Genomic DNA, 20,089 nt, shown 5'->3' on the forward strand with positions numbered 1-20,089 from the left:
TCTCTCATGCTAGCTGTGCCTGTTTCTATCTCTTTCTCTTTTTTACTTTCTCTCTGTCTACATTTTTTGCCTCTTTCTCTCAGCTTAAGTTTCAGTTTGTCTGCTTCTCTGTCTCTCGCTTTTTCTCTCTCCACATTACCCCTGTCTCTCTCTGCCGTTGTGTATTGTACATTTTATGTTTATTTGTCTTTTATCCATATGGACCTGTCTATGTGTCTGTATGTTTTATCTACTTGACAGTGCAGTGTGACTCAGTGGACAGACAGATTCTAATGTTAACGTCTTTGTTTACTCCCTGGTAAAAATCCAAACATCCAAATAATCAGATAGTAGCAGTAGAACAGTAGTCTGTGAAGGGCTCCTAATCAGCCCGACCAGGGAAATCTAGGGAAATCCAGGCACATCTATTTGAAGCTGAGCAGAATCGCATAATTTCAGTTAGCAGGTGCGTGCCTCGGTTCCTCTACCGCTGGTGTCATACAGCAGCAATCTGCATACAAACGGTGACACACAAATCTTCCCTGGTGTTCTTTTCCCCCAACATGCACTGCTTTAGTTTCATCATGCATGTGTATCAGAATAACACATTATCTCCTTTATTCTCATATTGGTTTGGGAAGACCACACTGGGGACTTAGGTTGCTGCTTGTTGCTCGTTTGTCTGGTTAGTGGAAGCAGTGAGCTTAGCGGCTTACAGAATCATAATCTTTTATTAGGCAAGTCTGAATTATGGATTTTTGCAAAGCTATCTGGGGAAGTTGTTGTGTTATCTTTCTAAGGCTCTCTCTGGCTTCCTATCACTGATGAGATTACATCTAAGGTTCAAGGGGCTAGCGCAGTGTAGTATGCTGCCGGTTTCTATATCACACACACCCACACACAAGCATATATTGGATCGATGGTACTGTAGGTGAAGATCTTGGTTGATTATAGTCTCTTTTACCTTTGTAGCCATGTACCACGTTTGTAATACAGTATAACCCCTTATCTAATGGATACCAGGAACACTATCTATGGACATAAAAAAAAACAGCATTATCAGTACAAGAGAGCCTTGAACACAGGTACATTTTATTTGAAAGAATATTAGTCGACTGTGTTAGGAAATTATTTTTACAATAACACAAGATAAAGAGAAACCTTGATGTTACAAAACATAGTCGGTTATTATGTCGGTAGTACTGAATCGGAACATTCCCTGGAAACGTTTTAAATATAAAGAGTTCTAGATATACAGATGTCAATTCCTTATTCCTAAAGAAAAACAAGGCATTCAGTGGTAAATAAAATGTTAACAAGCACTGTGTCAAATGGCCTTTTACCAAACGTATATAGGTGTATAAAAATGTCTTTAATCATAACCAGTCAAAACATCGTAGGTGGAAGTCATGATGAAACAAATCTTCAAGAGTCAGCAAATGCCAAAATGAGTGATGCAAGATATGGATACATTGTTTTTGTATTGTTAGGTATTACTGCACTGTTGGAGCTAGAAACGCATGCATTTCCCTGCATATGCAATAACATCTGCAAATATGTGTGACCAATACACTTTGATTTGATTGTTACAGCTTAACATTGTTAGCTGTTAAACAATGAACTGTAAGACCCCTATTAGCATTAGCATACTCTCAATACTGTGGCCTTGAATGCTTGACTTACCGCACAGTAACTTGAAGGATATATCTGCTGTGATAAATAGTATTTGTATTTAGATGAGTTGGACTCTATCATGCAGTCAGTCAGTGGATGGATGATCTGACAGGGACCAACAGGGGAATTAGTAAATGAATCGCATATCATTAATGAGACAGATTAATATTTCCCACTTACTCCACTTCTCCCTCCAATTAAACAGTCCAATATTAGACTATCAAAGCATTTTAAAACAAAATCAATGACTAACAAGGAATTTAAAATTAGCAACGTAATACATTACAAGCTCAACCCAGTGGATTTGTGGTGAGTTTTGTTTTGTAATCAGGATGCAAAGATCTCCACTTAGGTAGCTAGTTTCACTGGCCTGGGGTCATTTCCACTCCTGTGTCTGCAATAATGTGTTCCTGGGGTGGGTGGAGGGAGGGAAGGAGGGAAGGGAGGGAGGGGGGGAGGGAAGGGAAGGGAGAGAGGAGGGCAGTGACCCATGCCATGTCTTAATGCCTTCAGGTCCCGTTGCCTCTACCCCATGGTGAGCACGCTCACCCCCACCACCTTCCATTAAGTTTTTATGTGCCTGTCTGCCTCTGAAGAAATTATGTGTTTTTTTGACTGACCGAGCCTCATACCTAGAGAGGGAGAGGCAGGTAGGGTCACCATGTTGTCCCCAGTCCTCCCACGCTAACCCAATCGTCACATGCCTGGCCATGCACTTTGATCGGTAATATGAATAATAACAGATCATATGTATTTATGCATTTATAGACCGTATTTTATTTCTGTATTATGTAAAATAGGTGAAATAAGCTCAAAATGGTTCACTCAATACTACTATTTCACAGTAGGCACACTATTTGTGTTGCTGATAATGATTTTTTTGTGTGTTCTGTCCTCTTCATTCGAGCAATATGTTTCCAGGGTTTTTCAGATCAAAGCTGAGATAGATAGGTCGGTGTAGATATTATTCCCTTCTTTGATATGCTCGTGCTCACACACATTTACAGCCATTACATTTACTGATAGGAGTTTGGGGAATGGAATCCCTATGGGGCATAATGTTTTTTGTCACTAGGATAGGTTTGGCTTTGATTGACTTCTAATTAAACAATGTTTTAAGGGAGATGAAAAATAAATATAATTGCAAAATGTGATTTCTCCCAAACACCTATTCATATTTGTATTCCATTCATGGATGGGTTTCACCATCTGTGCTATTGGGGATATTGACCATTGTGTCTTGGTGGGGGACGTGAGAGATACTCTATGAGAGATATGCTATGATGACAGGGAGCAGCAGAGTTTAATGCATGCCCTCACATCGTTATCCCTCTCATGACCTTACTCTGCCTCCTCAACAAAAACTCCTGACATTGGTGATATGTAGCAGGCTACCCTTAATAGAGATCCCCCACTTCTCACTGGTTAGGGCCTCAACCTTATTTCACTGCCATCTAGAATCATCTGAGAAACAATGAATGGGATTGCCTCATCTATTTACCATATCAAATATTACTCAAACACTATTACAATGGTTTTTTGATTTACACCAATGTAGTCACCAACTTGCAGTGTTGGTTTGTGACATGCAGTTGTTGCCTGTTAGAGCCCATCAGCTTTAAACCTGAGGCTGGATCAGTCAGTGTGAGCTGTGGGACTGGACCTCTGTGTGTACTGGGTCTGGGCCTCTGTGTGTACTGGGTCTGAACCTCTGTGTGTACTATGTCTGGACCTCTGTGTGTACTGGGTCTGGACCTCTGTGTGTACTGGGTCTGGTCCTATGTGTGTACTGGGTCTGGACCTCTGTGTGTACTGTGTCTGGACCTCTGTGTGTACTGGGTCTGGACCTCTGTGTGTACTGGGTCTGGGCCTCTGTATGTACTGGGTCTGGACCTCTGTGTGTACTGTGTCTGGACCTCTGTGTGTACTGGGTCTGGACCTCTGTGTGTACTGGGTCTGGACCTCTGTGTGTACTGGGTCTGGGCCTCTGTGTGTACTGGGTCTGGACCTCTGTGTGTACTGGGTCTGGGCCTCTGTGTGTACTGGGTCTGGGCCTCTGTGTGCACTGGGTCTGGACCTCTGTGTGTACTGGGTCTGGGCCTCTGTGTGTACTGGGTCTGGGCCTCTGTGTGTACTGGGTCTGGACCTCTGTGTGTACTGGGTCTGGACCTCTGTGTGTACTGGGTCTGGGCCTCTGTGTGTACTGGGTCTGGGCCTCTGTGTGTACTGGGTCTGGACCTCTGTGTGTACTGGGTCTGGACCTCTGTGTGTACTGGGTCTGGGCCTCTGTGTGTACTGGGTCTGGGCCTCTGTGTGTACTGGGTCTGGGCCTCTGTGTGTACTGGGTCTGGACCTCTGTGTGTACTGGGTCTGGACCTCTGTGTGTACTGGGTCTGGACCTCTGTGTCTACTGTGTCTGGGCCTCTGTGTACTGGGTCTGGGCCTCTGTGTGTACTGGGTCTGGACCTCTGTGTGTACTGGGTCTGGGCCTCTGTGTGTGTACTGGGTCTGGACCTCTGTGTGTACTGTGTCTGGGCCTCTGTGTACTGGGTCTGGGCCTCTGTGTGTACTGGGTCTGGACCTCTGTGTGTACTGGGTCTGGGCCTCTGTATGTACTGGGTCTGGGCCTCTGTGTGTACTGGTCTGGGCCTCTTTGTACTGGGTCTGGGCCTCGGTGTGTACTGTGTCTGGGCCTCTGGGAACAACCAGGTAAACACAAGCCAGGTCCTGCCACTGTCACCCCTGACCTTGTACCTCCCAGCCAGTAGACACACACACACACACACCCCTGCCCTTGTCCCAGTGGCCCCAGGGAACACGGCCTTGTGCTCCCGGCAGCTTCATTTAGCTCCTCCACAGTCAGGCCAGCTCTTTATGCATTTTTATTTCATAATTATTATTTGTTAGGAGAGGTGGTTTCCTCAATATGACACTCCCTTTATGTCAGGGTGGGTATTGTACCAGATGCACTATGTGTAGTTAAGCAAATGAAGGCTGTCATATTAGGATGAAGCCTTCTGGAAGCCTCTGCGATACTTAATGCTGCATAACTTATAGCGGAATCCCACCTCAACAGGTGTGTGTGTGTGTGTTTTGTAACTGTTTGTGTGTATAGTCTTTTACCATGCCTCTGCTACTGTAGCCACTAGGCTGTTGTCAGCCCGCCAACTAATTGTTTGTTAATAGGGATACCTTGTTTTAGCCCTAGTTTTTAGCTAGTTAATGAAATCAGAGAGAGAGTGCTGATTTTTAAATCATAACATCTAAAAGTCCTGAAATAAATGAATGGAGGTGTTCGTCAGAGACAAATAACCTTGAGAGGAAAGCAGATGGGGGAAAAATGGTTTTATAATTTTGTTACTTTTATCTGCTGGGGCTTAATTAAATGTGCAACTCCAGAATAATTGGTACTGCGTTGTTTTCAGAAAGACCTACTCTCCCTCCCTACCTGGCCATTTTGTGTTTACCAGGAATTCATTCATCACAAAGTGACCCCAAATTGTCAGCAACAATTTTGTTTTGCCTATGTTTAATGAAATGTTTCTCTCTATAGGCTACTATCTATTTACTTTTAAATGGTTTCCAATAGATTGAGCATTGTTATTATTAGCATTATCAGTATGTTTTATTTCTACTACTTATGTTGTGCATCATTTCATTCATAGTCTCTGGTGATGGACTACCCAGCAAACCAAAATTGGTTCTGTGAACGTTCCCAGAACATTCATTAGGTTGTCCCAAAAGTTCTAAAAACAAAAGAAACTGTCCAGTTGTGCTGATGATAACACCATTTTTGTATAAAACATTCAACTGATGTTGCAAGAATGTCCCCAGAACACATTTTGTTCTAACATTACCTAGAAATCAAATAAGAACCTTAGGGGAATGTTCTGTGGGGGTTGTTACAGATTTACATTTTAGTCATTTAGCAGAAGCTCTTATCCAGAGTGACTTACATCTTAAAGTGCATTCATCTTAAAGGAAAACCACCCAAAAACAATATTTTGGTATTTGTTTCATTAGTACATTGTTAATTAATATAGTCCCAAAATGTTTTTCATGTCAGCAATCAGTTTTCAAGATATATAACTTGAAGAGGTAGGGAGGGTTTCAGATGTTTTCGGAAGATTGGCAGGGACTCTGCTGTCCTAGCTTCTGGGGGAAGCTGGTTCCACCATTGGGGTGCCAGGGCAGAGAAGAGCTTGGACTGGGATGAGCGGGAGGGGTGAAAGGGCCAACAGACCAGAGGTGGCAGAACAGAGTGCTCGGGTTGGTGTAGGAGCGGGGTAACATGGGACAACTTGGGAAGGTTGAACACCAGGCGGGCTGCAGCCTTCTGGATAAGTTGCAGGGTTTAGATGTCACAAGCGAGTACCCCAGCCAACAGTGAGTTTCAGTAGTCCAGATGGGAGATGACAATTGCCTGGATTAGGACCTTCACCACTTCCTGTGTGATGTAGAATTGTACTCTTAGGATGTTGTAGAGCATGAACCTGCAGGAGAAAGTCACAGGTTTGAGGCAGAAAACAACAGGGTGTTGTCCAGGATCACGCCAAGGTTCTTTGCACTCTTGGAGGGGGACACTGTGGAGAGAGGTCTTGGAGCGGGCAGGCCTTCCCCGGGAGGAAGAGTAGCTCCAGCTTATCAAGGTTGATCTTGAGGTGGTGATTATTTGGGGGTATTTTATTATTTTATATGGATCCCCATTCGCTGTTACAACATCCAAGCTGAGATATCTGCCAGACATGCAGAGATGTGTCGCCACCTGGGTGTCAGAAGGAGGGAAGGAGAAAAGTAGTTGAGTGTCACCTGCATAGCAATGATAGGAGAGACCATGTGAGGATATAACAGACCCTAGTGACTTGGTGTAGAGAGAGAAGAGGAGAGGGCCTTGATCCGAGCGCTGGGGGACACCAGCAGTGAAAGTACATGGTGCAGACACAGATCCTCTCCATGTCACCTGGTAGAAGTGGCCTGCCAGGTAGGATGCAATCCAAGAGTGTGCAGAGCCTGAGATGCCCAGCCCTGAGAGGGTGGAAAGGAGGATCTGATGGTTCACAGTGTCGAAGGCAGGGGATAGATCTAGGATAAGAACAGAGGAGAGAGAGTCAGCTTTGGCAGTGCGGAGAGCCTCTGTGACACAGAGAAGAGCAGTCAATCTTGAAGCCTGACTGATTAGGGTCAGGAAGATTGTTCTGAGAGAGATAGCGAGAGAATTGGTCAGAGACAGCACGCTCAAGTTTTTTGGGGAAAAAATTAAAAAGGGATACCGGTCTGTAGTTTTTGACGTCAGAGGAGTAGAGGGTTTCTTGAGGAGGGGAGCGACTCGGGACATTTTGAAGTCAGATGGGACGCAGCCAGTGGTCAGGGATAAGTTGATAAGGGAAGTGAGGAATGGGAGAAGGTCTCCAGAGATGGTCTGGAGAAGAGAGGAGGGGATCAGGTCGAGTGGGCAGGTTGTCGGGAAGCCAAACCTCACCAGTGGCCGAACCTCACAGCATTTCATCTGGAGAGAGAGGGGAGAAAGTTAGTTAAGTGCGAGTGGAATCAGTGCTCAATTGGCTGGGTGAATGAGGAGTGGATGTCATCAATCTTCTTTTCAAAGTGCTTGACAAAGACGTCCGCAGAGAGGAAGGAAGGAGGGGGTGGAGGATTAAGGAGGGAGGAGAAGGTGGAAAGAGTTTCCTAGGGTTAGAGGCAGAAGCTTGATATGTAGAGTGAAAGAAAGTGGCTTTAGCAGCGCATTCAGAGGAAGAAAAGGTAGAGAGGAGGTAGTGAAAGGATGAAAGGTCCTCCGGAAGTTTGGTTTTCCTCCATTTTTGCTCAGCTGCCCGCAGCCCTCTTCTGTAAGCTTGCAATGAGTCACTCAGTCACGGAGCAGATGGGGAGTGCCTAGCCAGCCGGGAGTAAAGGGGATGCGGAAAGGGAAGAGAGTTGGGTCGAAGATGGCAAAATCAGGAGACAGGAGGGAGAAGGATTTATCAGAAGAGACAGATGATAGAACAGAAGAGGAGAGAGTAGTGGGAGAGAATGTATGCACTCACTACTGTAAGTAGCTCTCGATAAGAGTGTCCGCTAACTTACTAAAATGTAAAATGTAAATGAGAGTGAGAGTGAAGATTGCAATGGCGCATGACAATCTGGGTATGTGCTGAGTGGCGAGGGTTGGAAGAGAGGGAGACGGGAATGTTCCCAGTTTGCTGGGTAGACTGTCCAGTGCACATGTGATTTGGTTCTGGGTTCTGAGATGAAGAAGCAGCAGTTACTCACTGGTGTCTCCTCTGACCTTGACTGTTCTCCCCGTAACTCTTCCTGGCCACCTCCTCCCCACCTCCACCTGTCGTCCTCCTACCTCCTCCTGGCCACCTCCTCCCACTTCCTGGTCTGGTCTCCTCTACAACCCTTGTACAACCCTCGTCATATTTATCATCACAGCACAGCACTGGTCCTGGCACTGTGCTCAGCAGAGAGGAGATCCATACAGCAGATAGCAGCCAACCAGGCAGGGTGACAGGCATCAGGCAGGAACTTGTCAAAGCTGTCATAACTAAACCTTGTGCTGGTGTCCATGACTGTGAAATATGGTGAGCCAGCACCCTACGATATGATATTAAATGCTGTATATGGATTGAAATACACTGATTGAAATACACTGAACTGAAATGTAGACACTTCATTTTAAGAGATACACTGAACAAAAATATAAACGAGTCATGCAACAATTTCAACGATTTTACTGAGTTACAGTTCATTAAGGAAATCTGTCCATTAAAATCAATGAAATAGGCCCTAATCTATGGATTTCACATGACTGGGCAGGGGCGCAGCCATGGGTAGGCCTGGGAGGGCATAGGCCTACCCACTGGGGAGCCAGGCCCAGCCAATCAGAATAGGTTTTTCCACCAAAAAAGGTCTTTATTACAGACAGAAATACTCCTCAGTTTTATCAGCTGTCCGGGTGGCTGGTCTCAGACGATCCCGCAGATGAAGAAGCGGGATGTGGAGGTCCTGGGCTGGTGTGGTTACACGTGGTCTGTGGTTGTGAGGCCTGTTGAATGTACTGCCAAATTTTCTAAAATTAAGTTGGAGGCTGCTTATGGTAGACCAATGAACATTGAATTCTCTGTCTCTGGTGGACATTCCTGCAGGCAGCATGCCAATAGATCGCTCCCTCAAAACTTGAGACATCTTTGGCGTTTTAGAGTGGCCTTTCATTGTCCCCAACACAAGGTGCACCTGTGTAATGATCATGCTGTTTAATCAGCTTCTTGATATGCCACACCTGTCAGGTGGATGGATTTTCTTGGCAAAGAAGAAATGCCCACTGACAGGAATGGAAACTAATTTCTGCACAAAATTTGAGAGAAATAAGCTTTTTTGGAATGGAAAATTTCAGGGATCTTTTATTTAAGCTCATGAAACATCAAGATTTTTCTGTAATGAGTCTGACATGAAGGATATACGGCTTTGTCTAGACTAGGCCCAAATCCCCATCATCAGTGTGAAGAAAAGACAGAGAAAAAGGGGGAGGAGGGTGGGGTGCCTTGTAAGAATTCACCGATAAGTAGGTAAACCACCACTACCTTCTGTATTATTGGCCAATGTGCAATCATTAGAAAACAAACTGGACGATCTACGATTAAGAATATCCTACCAACAGGACATTAAAACCTCTCTAGGGTACATGAGACGGTAGCGTCCCACCTCTTCAACAGCCAGTGAAACTGCAGGGCGCCAAATTCAAAACAACAGAAATCCCATAATTAAAATTCCTCAAACATACATGTATTTTACACCATTTTAAAGATACACTTGTTGTAAATCCAGCCACAGTGTCCGATTTCAAAAAGGCTTTACGACGAAAGCAAACGAAACGATTATGTTAGGTGAGTGCCTATTCACAGAATAACACAGCCATTTTTCCAGCCAAAGAGAGGATTCACAAAAAGCTGAAATATAGATCAAATTAATCACTAACCTTTGATGATCTTCATCAGATGACACTCGTAGGACTTCATGTTACACAATACATGTATGTTTTATTCGGTAAATTTCATATTTATATCCAAAAATCTGAGTTTACATTGGCGCCTTACGTTCAGAAGTTCCAAATCTCAGATTTTGCAGAGAGCCACATCAATTTATAGGAATACTCATAATAAACATTGCTAAAAGATACAACTGTTATGCATGGAATTTTAGATGCCCTTCTCCTTAATGCAACCGCTGTGTCAGATTTCAAAAAAGCTTTACGGAAAAAGCAACCATGCAATAATCTGAGTCGGCGCTCAGAGCCCAATCAAGACACAAATATATCCGCCATATTTTGCAGTCAACAGAAGTCAGAAATAACATTATAAACATTCACTTACCTTTGATGATCTTCATCAGAATGCACTCCCAGGAATCCCAGTTCCACAAAACATTTTTGTTTTGTTCGATAATGTCCATCATTTATGTCCAAATTCCTCCTTGTTGTTCTAGCGTTCAGTACACTTTCCAAACTCACGACACGCGGGCAAGTCCAGCGGAAAGTACGGACGAAAAGTTTAAAAAGTTATATTACAGTCCGTAAAAACATGACAAACGAAGTATTGAATCAATCTTTAGGATGTTTTTAACATAATTCTTCAATAATGTTCCAACCGGAGAATTCATTTGTCTTCAGAAGTGCGATGGAACAGAGCTCGGTCTCACATGGTCAGCGCATGTTCAGGTTATGATAGACCTTACTCATTCCCCTCTCATTCGCCCCCACTTTACAGTAGAAGCATCAGACAAGGTTCTAAAGACTGTTGACATCTAGTGGAAGCCTTAGGAAGTGCAACATTACCAATAGCCCACTGTATCTTCAATAGGAGCTGAGTTGAAAATCGACCAACCTCAGATTTCCCACCTCCTGGTTGGATTTTTTCTACGGTTTTTGCTTGCCATATGAGTTCTGTTATACTCACAGACATCAATCAAACAGTTTTAGAAACTTCAGAGTGTTTTCTATCCAAATAATATGCATATTCCAGCTTTTATGGCTTTGTAGCAGGCTGTTTACTCTGGGCATGCTTTTCATCCGGACGTGAAAATACTGCCCCCTAGAAGTTAAAAGCTGTAATATCTTATGTTTCACCGAGTCTTGGCTGAAAGACGACACGGATAATATAGAGCTGGCTGGCTTCTCTGTGCATTGGCAGGACAGAGCAGCTACGTCTGGTAAGACGAGGGGCGGGGGTGTGTGTCTATATGTCAATGACTGCTGTTGCGTGATGTCTAATATTAAAGAAGTCTCGAGGTATTGCTCGCCTGAGGTAAAATACCCCATGATGAGCTATAGACCCGTGCCTGGTGCCCCTGCACATTGACTCTGTACCGGTAGCCCCTGTATATAGCCTTGCTATTGTTATTTTACTGCTGCTCTTTAATTATTTGTTACTTTTATTTTATTTTATTTTTCTTAACTGCATTGTTGGTTAAGAGCTTGTAAGTAAGCATTTCACTGTAAGGTGTATTCAGCGCATGTGACAACTACAATTTGATTTGATTTAGACCACAATATCTACCAAGAGAGTTCTCATTCATATTATTCGTAGCCGTCTATTTACCACCACAAACTGATGCTGGCAATAAGACCGCACTAACCGAGCTGTATAAGGCCATAAGCAAACAAGAAAATCCTCATCCAGAAGCGGCGCTCCTAGTGGCCGGGACTTTAATGCAGAGGGTAGGTTGGTCGTGCCGTTATAATGGATATTAATTATTGCTCTCTGATATTACCCGCATTAATGGAAGGTATTGAGGGTTTGCAGAGAAATTGCTTTTGACTCTGATGACTCCTATGAGTATATTTGTGTTGAGGGTATGTGTGCGTGCGTGCGTATGCATGTGTGTGTGAGCATCATATGCATGTGTTGAGTGAAGTTCCTCATTTGTCAGTGACTCACCTCCAGAGTGGTTTGTGTGATTTGTGTTCCTACAGAGCCCACCTACATTGCTATGGCACCCCCTGCCTGTCAGTCACTAGAGAACTGCTCCCTGTCAGAGAAGCACTGCTTATACGGCTTCCAACTGGACCTGAACGGCTGTCGCACCTGCCACTGCAAGACACGTGAGTACTGGGCCATATTCATTAGGGCACACAGTGGAATACGTTTTAAAATGTTTTCCAATGTAAAACGAAAATGAGTGTTTCTTATTGGACAAGTCCAGGTAGTGACCTCCCTGGTCTGGTCTGACGTCTCAGTCAGTCAAGCATATTATGCAAAATATGTATATTTTTTCTTCTGAACAGTTTGGTTTATATAGAGGAGAGAACTCGCCCTGAGCCAATGACATTGAGACATTGTTCTCTGGTGTTTTCTCTCACTGTCCTGAATGTCTGACTCTCGGTTAGAGGTCGACCGATTATGATTTTTCAACGCCGATACCGATACCAATTATTGGAGGACCAAAAAAAAGACCTTTTTTTTATTTTTTTTATTTTTTATATTGACAATTACAACAATACTGAATGAACACTTATTTTAACTTAATATAATACATCAAAAAAATCTATTTAGCCTCAAATAAATAATGAAACATGTTCAATTTGGTTTAAATAATGCAAAAACAAAGTGTTGGAGAAGAAAGTAAAAGTGCAATATGTGCCATGTAAGAAAGCTAACGTTTAAGTTCCTTGCTCAGAACATGAGAACATATGACAGAACATGAGAACATATGAAAGCTGGTGGTTCCTTTTAACATGAGTCTTCAATATTCCCAGGTAGGAAGTTTTAGGTTGTAGGTATTATAGGAATTATAGGACTATTTCTCTCTCTACCATTTGTATTTCATATACCTTTGACTATTGGATGTTTTTATAGGCACTTTAGTATTGCCAGTGTAACAGTATAGCTTCCATCCCTCTCCTCGCCGCTACCTGTGCTCGAACCAGGAACACATCGACAACAGCCACCCTCGAAGCAGCATTACCCATGCAGAGCAAGGGGAACAACCACTCCAAGTCTCAGAGCGAGTGACGTTTGAAACGCTATTAGAGCGCACCCCGCTAACTAGCTAGCCATTTCACATCGGTTACACCAGCCTAATCTCGGGAGTTGATAGGCTTGAAGTCATAAACAGCGCAATGCTTGAAGCATTGCGAAGAGCTGCTGGCAAAACGCACGAAAGTGCTGTTTGAATGAATGCTTACGAGCCTGCTGGTGCCTACCATCGCTCAGTCAGACTGCTCTATCAAATCATAGACTTAATTATAACATAATAACACACAGAAATACGAGCCTTAGGTCATTAATATGGTAGAATCCGGAAACTATCATCTCGTATTTCTTTCAGTGAAATACGGAACCGTTCCGTATTTTATCTAACGGGTGGTATCCATAAGTCTAAATATTCCTGTTACATTGCACAACCTTCAATGTTATGTCATAATTACGTAGAATTCTGGCAAATTAGTTCGCAATGAGCCAGGCGGCCCAAACTGTTGCATATACACTGACTCTGCGTGCAATGAACGCAAGAGAAGTGACACAATGTCACCTAGTTAATATTGCCTGCTAACCTGGATTTCTTTTAGCTAAATATGCAGGTTTAAAAATATATACTTCTGTGTATTGATTTTAAGAAAGGCATTGATGTTTATGGTTAGGTACACGTTGGAGCAACGACAGTCCTTTTTCGCGAATGTGCACTGCATCGATTATATGCAACGCAGGACACGCTAGATAAACTAGTAATATCATCAACCATGTGTAGTTATAACTAGTGATTATGATTGATTGATTGTTTTTTATAAGATAAGTTTAATGCTAGCTAGCAACTTACCTTGGCTTCTTACTGCATTCGCGTAACAGGCGGGCTCCTCGTGAGGCAGGTGGTTAGAGCGATGGACTAGTTAACCGTAAGGTTGCAAGATTGAATCCCTGAGCTGACAAGGTAAAAATCTGTCGTTCTGCCCCTGAACAAGGCAGTTAACCCACCGTTCCTAGGCTGTCATTGAAAATAAGAGTGTGTTCTTAAACTGACTTGCCTAGTTAAATAAAGGTGTAAAAAAAAACATTAAAAAAATAGGAAAAATCGGCGTCCAAAATTACCGATTTCCGATTGTTATGAAAACTTGTAATCGGCCATTCCGATTAATCGGTCGACCTCTACTCTCGATATGAATATACCTGTCTGGGCCGTTATCAGACGTGGACCAAAGGCACTCAGAGGGCACACTGAAACATCCTGAAAGGGCTTTTAAAAACAAACATGTTTTTGGTTTGTGTCCCTGCCTGTTAGAATATGATATGCTGCAAAGGGCATTATCATAAGTTATGACTTATGAGTTTCAATAAAAATCATAATTTGGAGTGTCTGCACCTCTAATCCATTGCCACAGGTCATAAAATAATAAGTGGACTTTTAGAACTATTAAATTGCATTGTAGTTTTGGCCATATATTGAGCAGAGGAGGCTGGTGGTAGGAACTATAGAATGACAGGCTCATTGTAATGGCTGGAATGGAATAAATGGAAACCACATTTTTGTCTCTGTTCCAAAGATCCATTCCAGCCATTACAATGTGTCCTGCTATAGCTCCTCCCACCAGCCTCCTCTGATAATGATGTCTGATGTGTCTATGTCCTTCCTACAGGAGAAGAGCTGTGCAGTGCCCTGATCTCTGTCTGTACCCTGAAGTGTCCCTTCGGCCTGCAGACAGATGCCCACGGCTGTGACGTGTGTCAGTGTCGCCCTAGGCCCAAAAAGTGCAAGGCTGTGGTCTGTGACAAGGCCTGCCCCTTCGGATTCATGTGAGAAAGCAATTCTCTCTCTCCCTTGCTCCCTCCTTCTCTCCCCTCCCTCCCTCACTCCCTCCATCCATCCATCCCTCGCTCTGTATATTGCTACCTCCCTATCTCCCCCTTCTCCCCCCTCCTTCCCTCCCTCCCTTTTCCTCTGTAATTCTCTCCCTCCCTTTCCCCTTTCTTCCTTTCCTCCCTCCCTCTCCCAGTCTTACCGACACACTACCCACTCAGACACACTTAAAAAACAAAATGCCGATTCCCAGCTCATGCAATTATCATTTACTTTAAACTCCAGCACTCCACGCTTTGAAATATGAAGCGATTTCAAATCTGCATCGTTTCAGAATAAATGAGCCCTACTTTGCCAGTCACTTTCAGACGTTAAAAAGCAGTAGAACTTCACGGAGACAGCTAGACAGATGGCCAATTGAAATTGAAACCGCGGCTCCTTCAAACTTATGTCACAAATTACTCCAGTTACCTGCTTTGCCTGTTATGCTTAAGTGAGTTTTGCTCGTAAACTGACAAAATGATCCCTTTTTCCTTCTCCATAACTCATTTTGGCTAAACAGGCATTGTGTGTAGAGTTGACAGTTTAATTAGCTCCACCCAGGTTACTGATTGGGTTTGCTGCTTGTGTTGCTGTTGCGCGTTGTACGGGATGGCCTCTGATAGTGAAACTGAAACGTTTAGCTTCCGGACACTAGTACCATGCTTGTAAGCTCATCGCATCCCTCCCCGAATACTCTGATTGCCATTTACACAGAAATACATCAGGAAAGCAATGTATTACAGCTTTCACTAGGGAATCTTGTCTGCTGGTTAACAAGATATGAACTCAGACCTGGCACAATTGTGAACAAACACACAAATACACACAAACACACACAGATATAGATAGATAGCAATAATGGGTGATTTGAAAAGTCATAGTCAGTCGATCAATAATGTAACGAGTACTTTTGGGTGTCAGGGAAAATGTATGGAGTAAAAAGTATATTTATTTTATTTTGGAATGTATTAAAAGTTGCCAAATATATAAATAGTGAAGTACAGAAATATTTAAGTAGTACTTTAAAGTACTTTTACTTAAGTACTTTACACAACTGGTAGGGTTAGCGGTAGGGTTAGCAGATGTCATCGTGGCAAAGGGAGGCTACTTTGAAGAATCTCAAATATAAAATATATTTTGATTTGTTTAACACTTTTTTGGTAACAACATGATTCCATATGTGTTATTTCATAGTGTTGATGTCTTCACTATTATTCTACAATGTAGAAAATAGTAACAATAAAGAAAAATCCTTGAATGAGTAGGTGTGTCCAAACTTTTGACTGGTACTGCATATATTTACAAAAAATATATATATGGGGGATTGGAAATTATGCAGACAATTACTTTGATGGAAGCTACAATCTATCTGCAATATTAAAGCTGAACCCCCCCCCAAAAAATCAATTAATAAATACACGCACACACTTATAACGCCTAGGCTTGCTGTGCATAAACAAAAGCTTTCCTAGAGCAGTACAGTACTGTATAAGAATGGACAATTACAGCACATGCCCAACTGGCATACCACCTTCTGATTAGTTTGAAATGACCCATAACCAAAACAATATGAAATGACTCAATCTCAGGTGATGAGCTTGTTAATAGATAATTTACCCCCACATCAGCGCAACGTATTTATTACATTAACAAGAGTTGGAGAAGCAGATGATATCTGTCAGTGGTTCAGAATGATTCAGAACCCCTCAGGCTCTTTCACTCTCAGTCAACTTATAAATGCCTCATGAGCTCATAGTACAACTTTCTTACCCCATCATAACACAAAATATAAAGTTGTTTAACGCCATAGCTTTATAGACAAAAAAGTAGCGGGCTTCTGTAAAATAAATGTAAGAATTGCAGATTCCCCCTTTAATGGCTGCTGATCCAGTTCCTCGTAGTAATAGTAGTACGCATTCTCTTTCATAGAGCGGCTAGCAGCTTTTCTATTGGACCCTGGGGAGGCCAGTCCTGCTGCACAATATTCCATCTGCCCTGTATTTTAACTGTGGTGTGAACCGACCAGCCGGCCTGCCTGCTAGGGATTATTATGACAGAATAGTTCTGGATATGACAGAGATTAAAACGCTCAAGCAGCAGGCAGTGTCCTGTCAACACGTTAATCTTCCTATCTTAACCTAAACTCTCACTCATCAACTGTCTGTCACATTAAGCTGTTACTCCACTGGTCTGTCTGCATTGAACCGACGGTTCTCTCTCTCTCACTCTCTCTTTCTCTCCCTCTCTTTCTCTCTCCTTTCTCACAAATGAGTGTTCATGGGGTGAATGGTTGCATCTAAGATTCTAATTTTAGATATCTATTATGCCCTATCAAAGTTATACCTTACCCCTATGTTTTCGAGCAGCAAAGTGTATCGTTTGAATAATTCAACAGGCCGCGTTCTTCTCTGATGTTCCCCACAACTGAAATGGCCCCTGATAGATCCTTATCACCAAATCAAATGAAGATTGCACATGGCTATTTTTTCTCGCTCCTATTGTTCATGAGATAAGAGAGGTAAGAGGGGGAGGGTGGAAGAAGGAGAGGGATAGAGGGGAGGATAGAGGGATAGAGGAGGAGGGGATAGAGGGATAGAGGAGGGGAGGATGGAAGGATAGAGGGGGAGAGGATGGAGGGATAGGATGTGAGGATGGAAAGATAGAGGAGGGGAGGATAGAGGGATAGAGGAGGGGAGGACAGAGGGATAGAGGAGGGGAGGACAGAGGGATAGAGGAGGGGAGGATAGAGGGATAAAGGAGGGGAGGATGGAGGGATAGAGGAGAGATAGGATGGAATGATAGAGGAGGGATAGGATGGAATGATAGAGGGGAGGATGGAGGGATAGAGAAGGGGAGGATTGAAGGATAGAGGAGGGGAGGATGGAGGGATAGAGGAGGGGAGGATGGAAGGATAGAGGAGGCGAGGATGTAAGGATAGAGGAGGGGAGGATATAAGGATAGAGGCAGAACTGGATGGGATAGGGATGTGAATTTTAACTTAGGTAAGTGAAGGTGCCCTGCGCGGTCTGGTCAGAGCAGCAAGCCACGGAGCGAAGCGTATGTTTGATATGTCCCTATGGTCAGTCATTTGTGCCATCTGTTGGCGCACACACACCTGTTCACGCAAACAATCTCTCTCTCTCTCTCACACACACTTATCTCTGTCCTTGTTTTAACCGATAACACCGCTGCTGCTTGTCATTGGCACCTGGCTGGAATGTACCCACTGCCTGTCTCTGCTATACAAAGATTTGTTTGGCTGTTTGCTATGTGTTTACCTCTCTGTGCAATGACAAAAACCATGTCAAACTAATGAAACAGATACTACGGCAAGCAAACACAATGTTGTTGGTAACTAAAGCATGTCACACAAACAAACACAATGGCAAACTAAAATCTGATGGATGTCATCTGTAATCAGTGCTATTGTGTTATGGAACAAGGTGAGAGATGAAACTACCATAGCCTAATATTCTTACTTTCACTATAGATTCAATGTTGCGCTTCTGTAGCTTGCATCATTTTATTTTTGCACAATTTTTGTCATTACAATTTTCAATGACACGGTATTGTGGCCTGTTTATTGAATTGCAATAGTTGTGATTTGGTATCTTTTTTTCCGAAGGCTGAAGTACAATGTATGAGATTTTGTGTTCGTGCATGCCGATTCATTTGGTTTTGGCACTAAACATTTTGTTTGCAGCTCCACACTAATTGCTCTTCTATTCATGCATTTGTTGTTTAAAAGTATAACTACACAGTGATCACTAATGAGTATGATTAATACTAAAGTTAAGCTAAAGACATGTAAATGCTTACTTTATTTGTCCTCGTAGGCTAATTGTAGATGGGTCCTTCATGTATCCTCGTCAGAGATTGTTACAGGCAAACGGAATGGCGTTCAAGAGCTCAATGTTTAAACTGTGTTGTGGTTCATGCAAACCTGTTAATTCTCCCGGGGGGAGGATTGAAATGGGAAATTGCACAGTATGTTCCATGATGAAATGCATTATGGGTAAGAGGTATTCTTCAACCCCTAATTTCCTGTTTTGGCCACACAGTGGAAGGTCTGGCTATACTGTAGGCCTACTTGCCGCAGCTCAGGCAAATTGCTATCAGGCATTATTGAGGCCTGGGTTAGATCAGTGCAGTGACATATGTTGCTCTTTGTCCTGTTTACTAAGCACTTTTGTCACCTATTTATTCTCTACTTTGTTAAAAAAAAGCCCAAACCTGAGGCAGAAAAACAATATTATTTCTGCCTCCTCACTGCAACACCCACCGCTATGGACAGTTTGGCCACCCTCACGGCTTTGATCCATAAGCAGCGATGCTTTGCCTAGCCACATTAGCTTCGTCCAGAGTGGCTCGTCATGTGGTTGCTAGCAAGTCGACAGCATGCTAGGTATCAACAGCCAAACCAGTCGGGGCTAGAAGCTATAGTGAGCTTCGATTGGTCAATATTGAGCCATGATATCGCTGATTATTTGCATAAAGTTAATCTTTCCCCAACTGACATTACCAGTCAAAAGTTTGGACACACCTGCTCTTTCTAGGATTTTTCTTTATTTTTACTATTTTCTACATTGTATAATACTAGTAAAGACATCAAAACTATGAAATAACATATATGGAATCATGTAGTAGTTTTGATGTCTTCACTATTATTCTACAATGTAGAAAGTTGTAAAAAATAAAGAAAAATCCTTGAATGAGTAGGTGTGTCCTGTTCATGCGCCCACTTCGCTTCTCCTTGCTTTTCTTCTATTGAAAATGTATGAACCTTTGTCGTTTCATCGCCCGACATCATCCCTAGTGGACATGGGCTATCCATTTTAGATTCTGTGGCGTAAACTATAAAAATTAGGACCTATATTTTCTAAACTTATGAAGAACTGATCTTCACCTCTCTCTCTTTCTCTCTCACCCTCTATATATCTCTCTATCTCCCTCTCTACCCCATCAGAAAGAATAAGCATGGTTGTGATATCTGTCGCTGTAAGAAGTGTCCAGAGTTACCTTGTGACAAAGCCTGTCCAATGGGCTTCCAGCAGGACAAGTTGGGCTGTCTGAAGTGCCAGTGCAGAGGTGAGTGCCATCTATTGATAACCTTTGATGCTTATGCATTCATCATTTAGAGACTGCTGATAATATTTTTTTCTCAAACTCTCTCCTCACTTTCCCTGTCAGACTTGGAGAACCACTAATGTTTTAACTATTGTTCTGTCAATGTTTTACTGCTTCTAACTATTACACCAATAGAGGGTTGTCTGGTTAGTCTCTTGCTGCCAGACTTGTTCTGAAGAAACCTGGAACGGCTATAAATCATTTAGAATTCCTTATATTAAGCAACCCAGACGGCATGATTTTCTTGTTTTTTAAATTTACGGATAGCCAGGGGCACACTTCGACAGTCAGACATAATTTACAAACGAAGCATTTGTGTTTAGTGTCAGTAGGGATGACCAGGGATGTTCTCTTGATAAGTGTGTGAATTAGACAATTTTCCTGTTCTGCTAAGCATTCAAAATGTAACTAGTACTTTTGGGTGTCAGGAAAAATGTATGGAGTAAAAAGTATATCATTTTCTTTTGGAATGTAGTGA

At 42.8% G+C, this 20,089-nt stretch overlaps 1 protein-coding gene across 1 annotated transcript in view; it reads left to right on the forward strand.

Annotated features, from left to right (window-relative positions):
• Positions 1 to 20,089, forward strand: part of crim1 (cysteine rich transmembrane BMP regulator 1 (chordin-like)) — a 184,881-nt gene that overhangs the window by 141,515 nt on the left and 23,277 nt on the right. The window contains exons 8-10 of the mRNA XM_071382060.1: positions 11,624 to 11,752; positions 14,282 to 14,438; positions 19,451 to 19,572. Coding sequence (XP_071238161.1) covers positions 11,624 to 11,752; positions 14,282 to 14,438; positions 19,451 to 19,572 — 408 coding nt within the window. The remainder of the gene's footprint in view (positions 1 to 11,623; positions 11,753 to 14,281; positions 14,439 to 19,450; positions 19,573 to 20,089) is intronic.

This window comes from Salvelinus alpinus, chromosome 34 (assembly GCF_045679555.1).
Source record: "Salvelinus alpinus chromosome 34, SLU_Salpinus.1, whole genome shotgun sequence".
Taxonomy (NCBI): domain Eukaryota; kingdom Metazoa; phylum Chordata; class Actinopteri; order Salmoniformes; family Salmonidae; genus Salvelinus; species Salvelinus alpinus.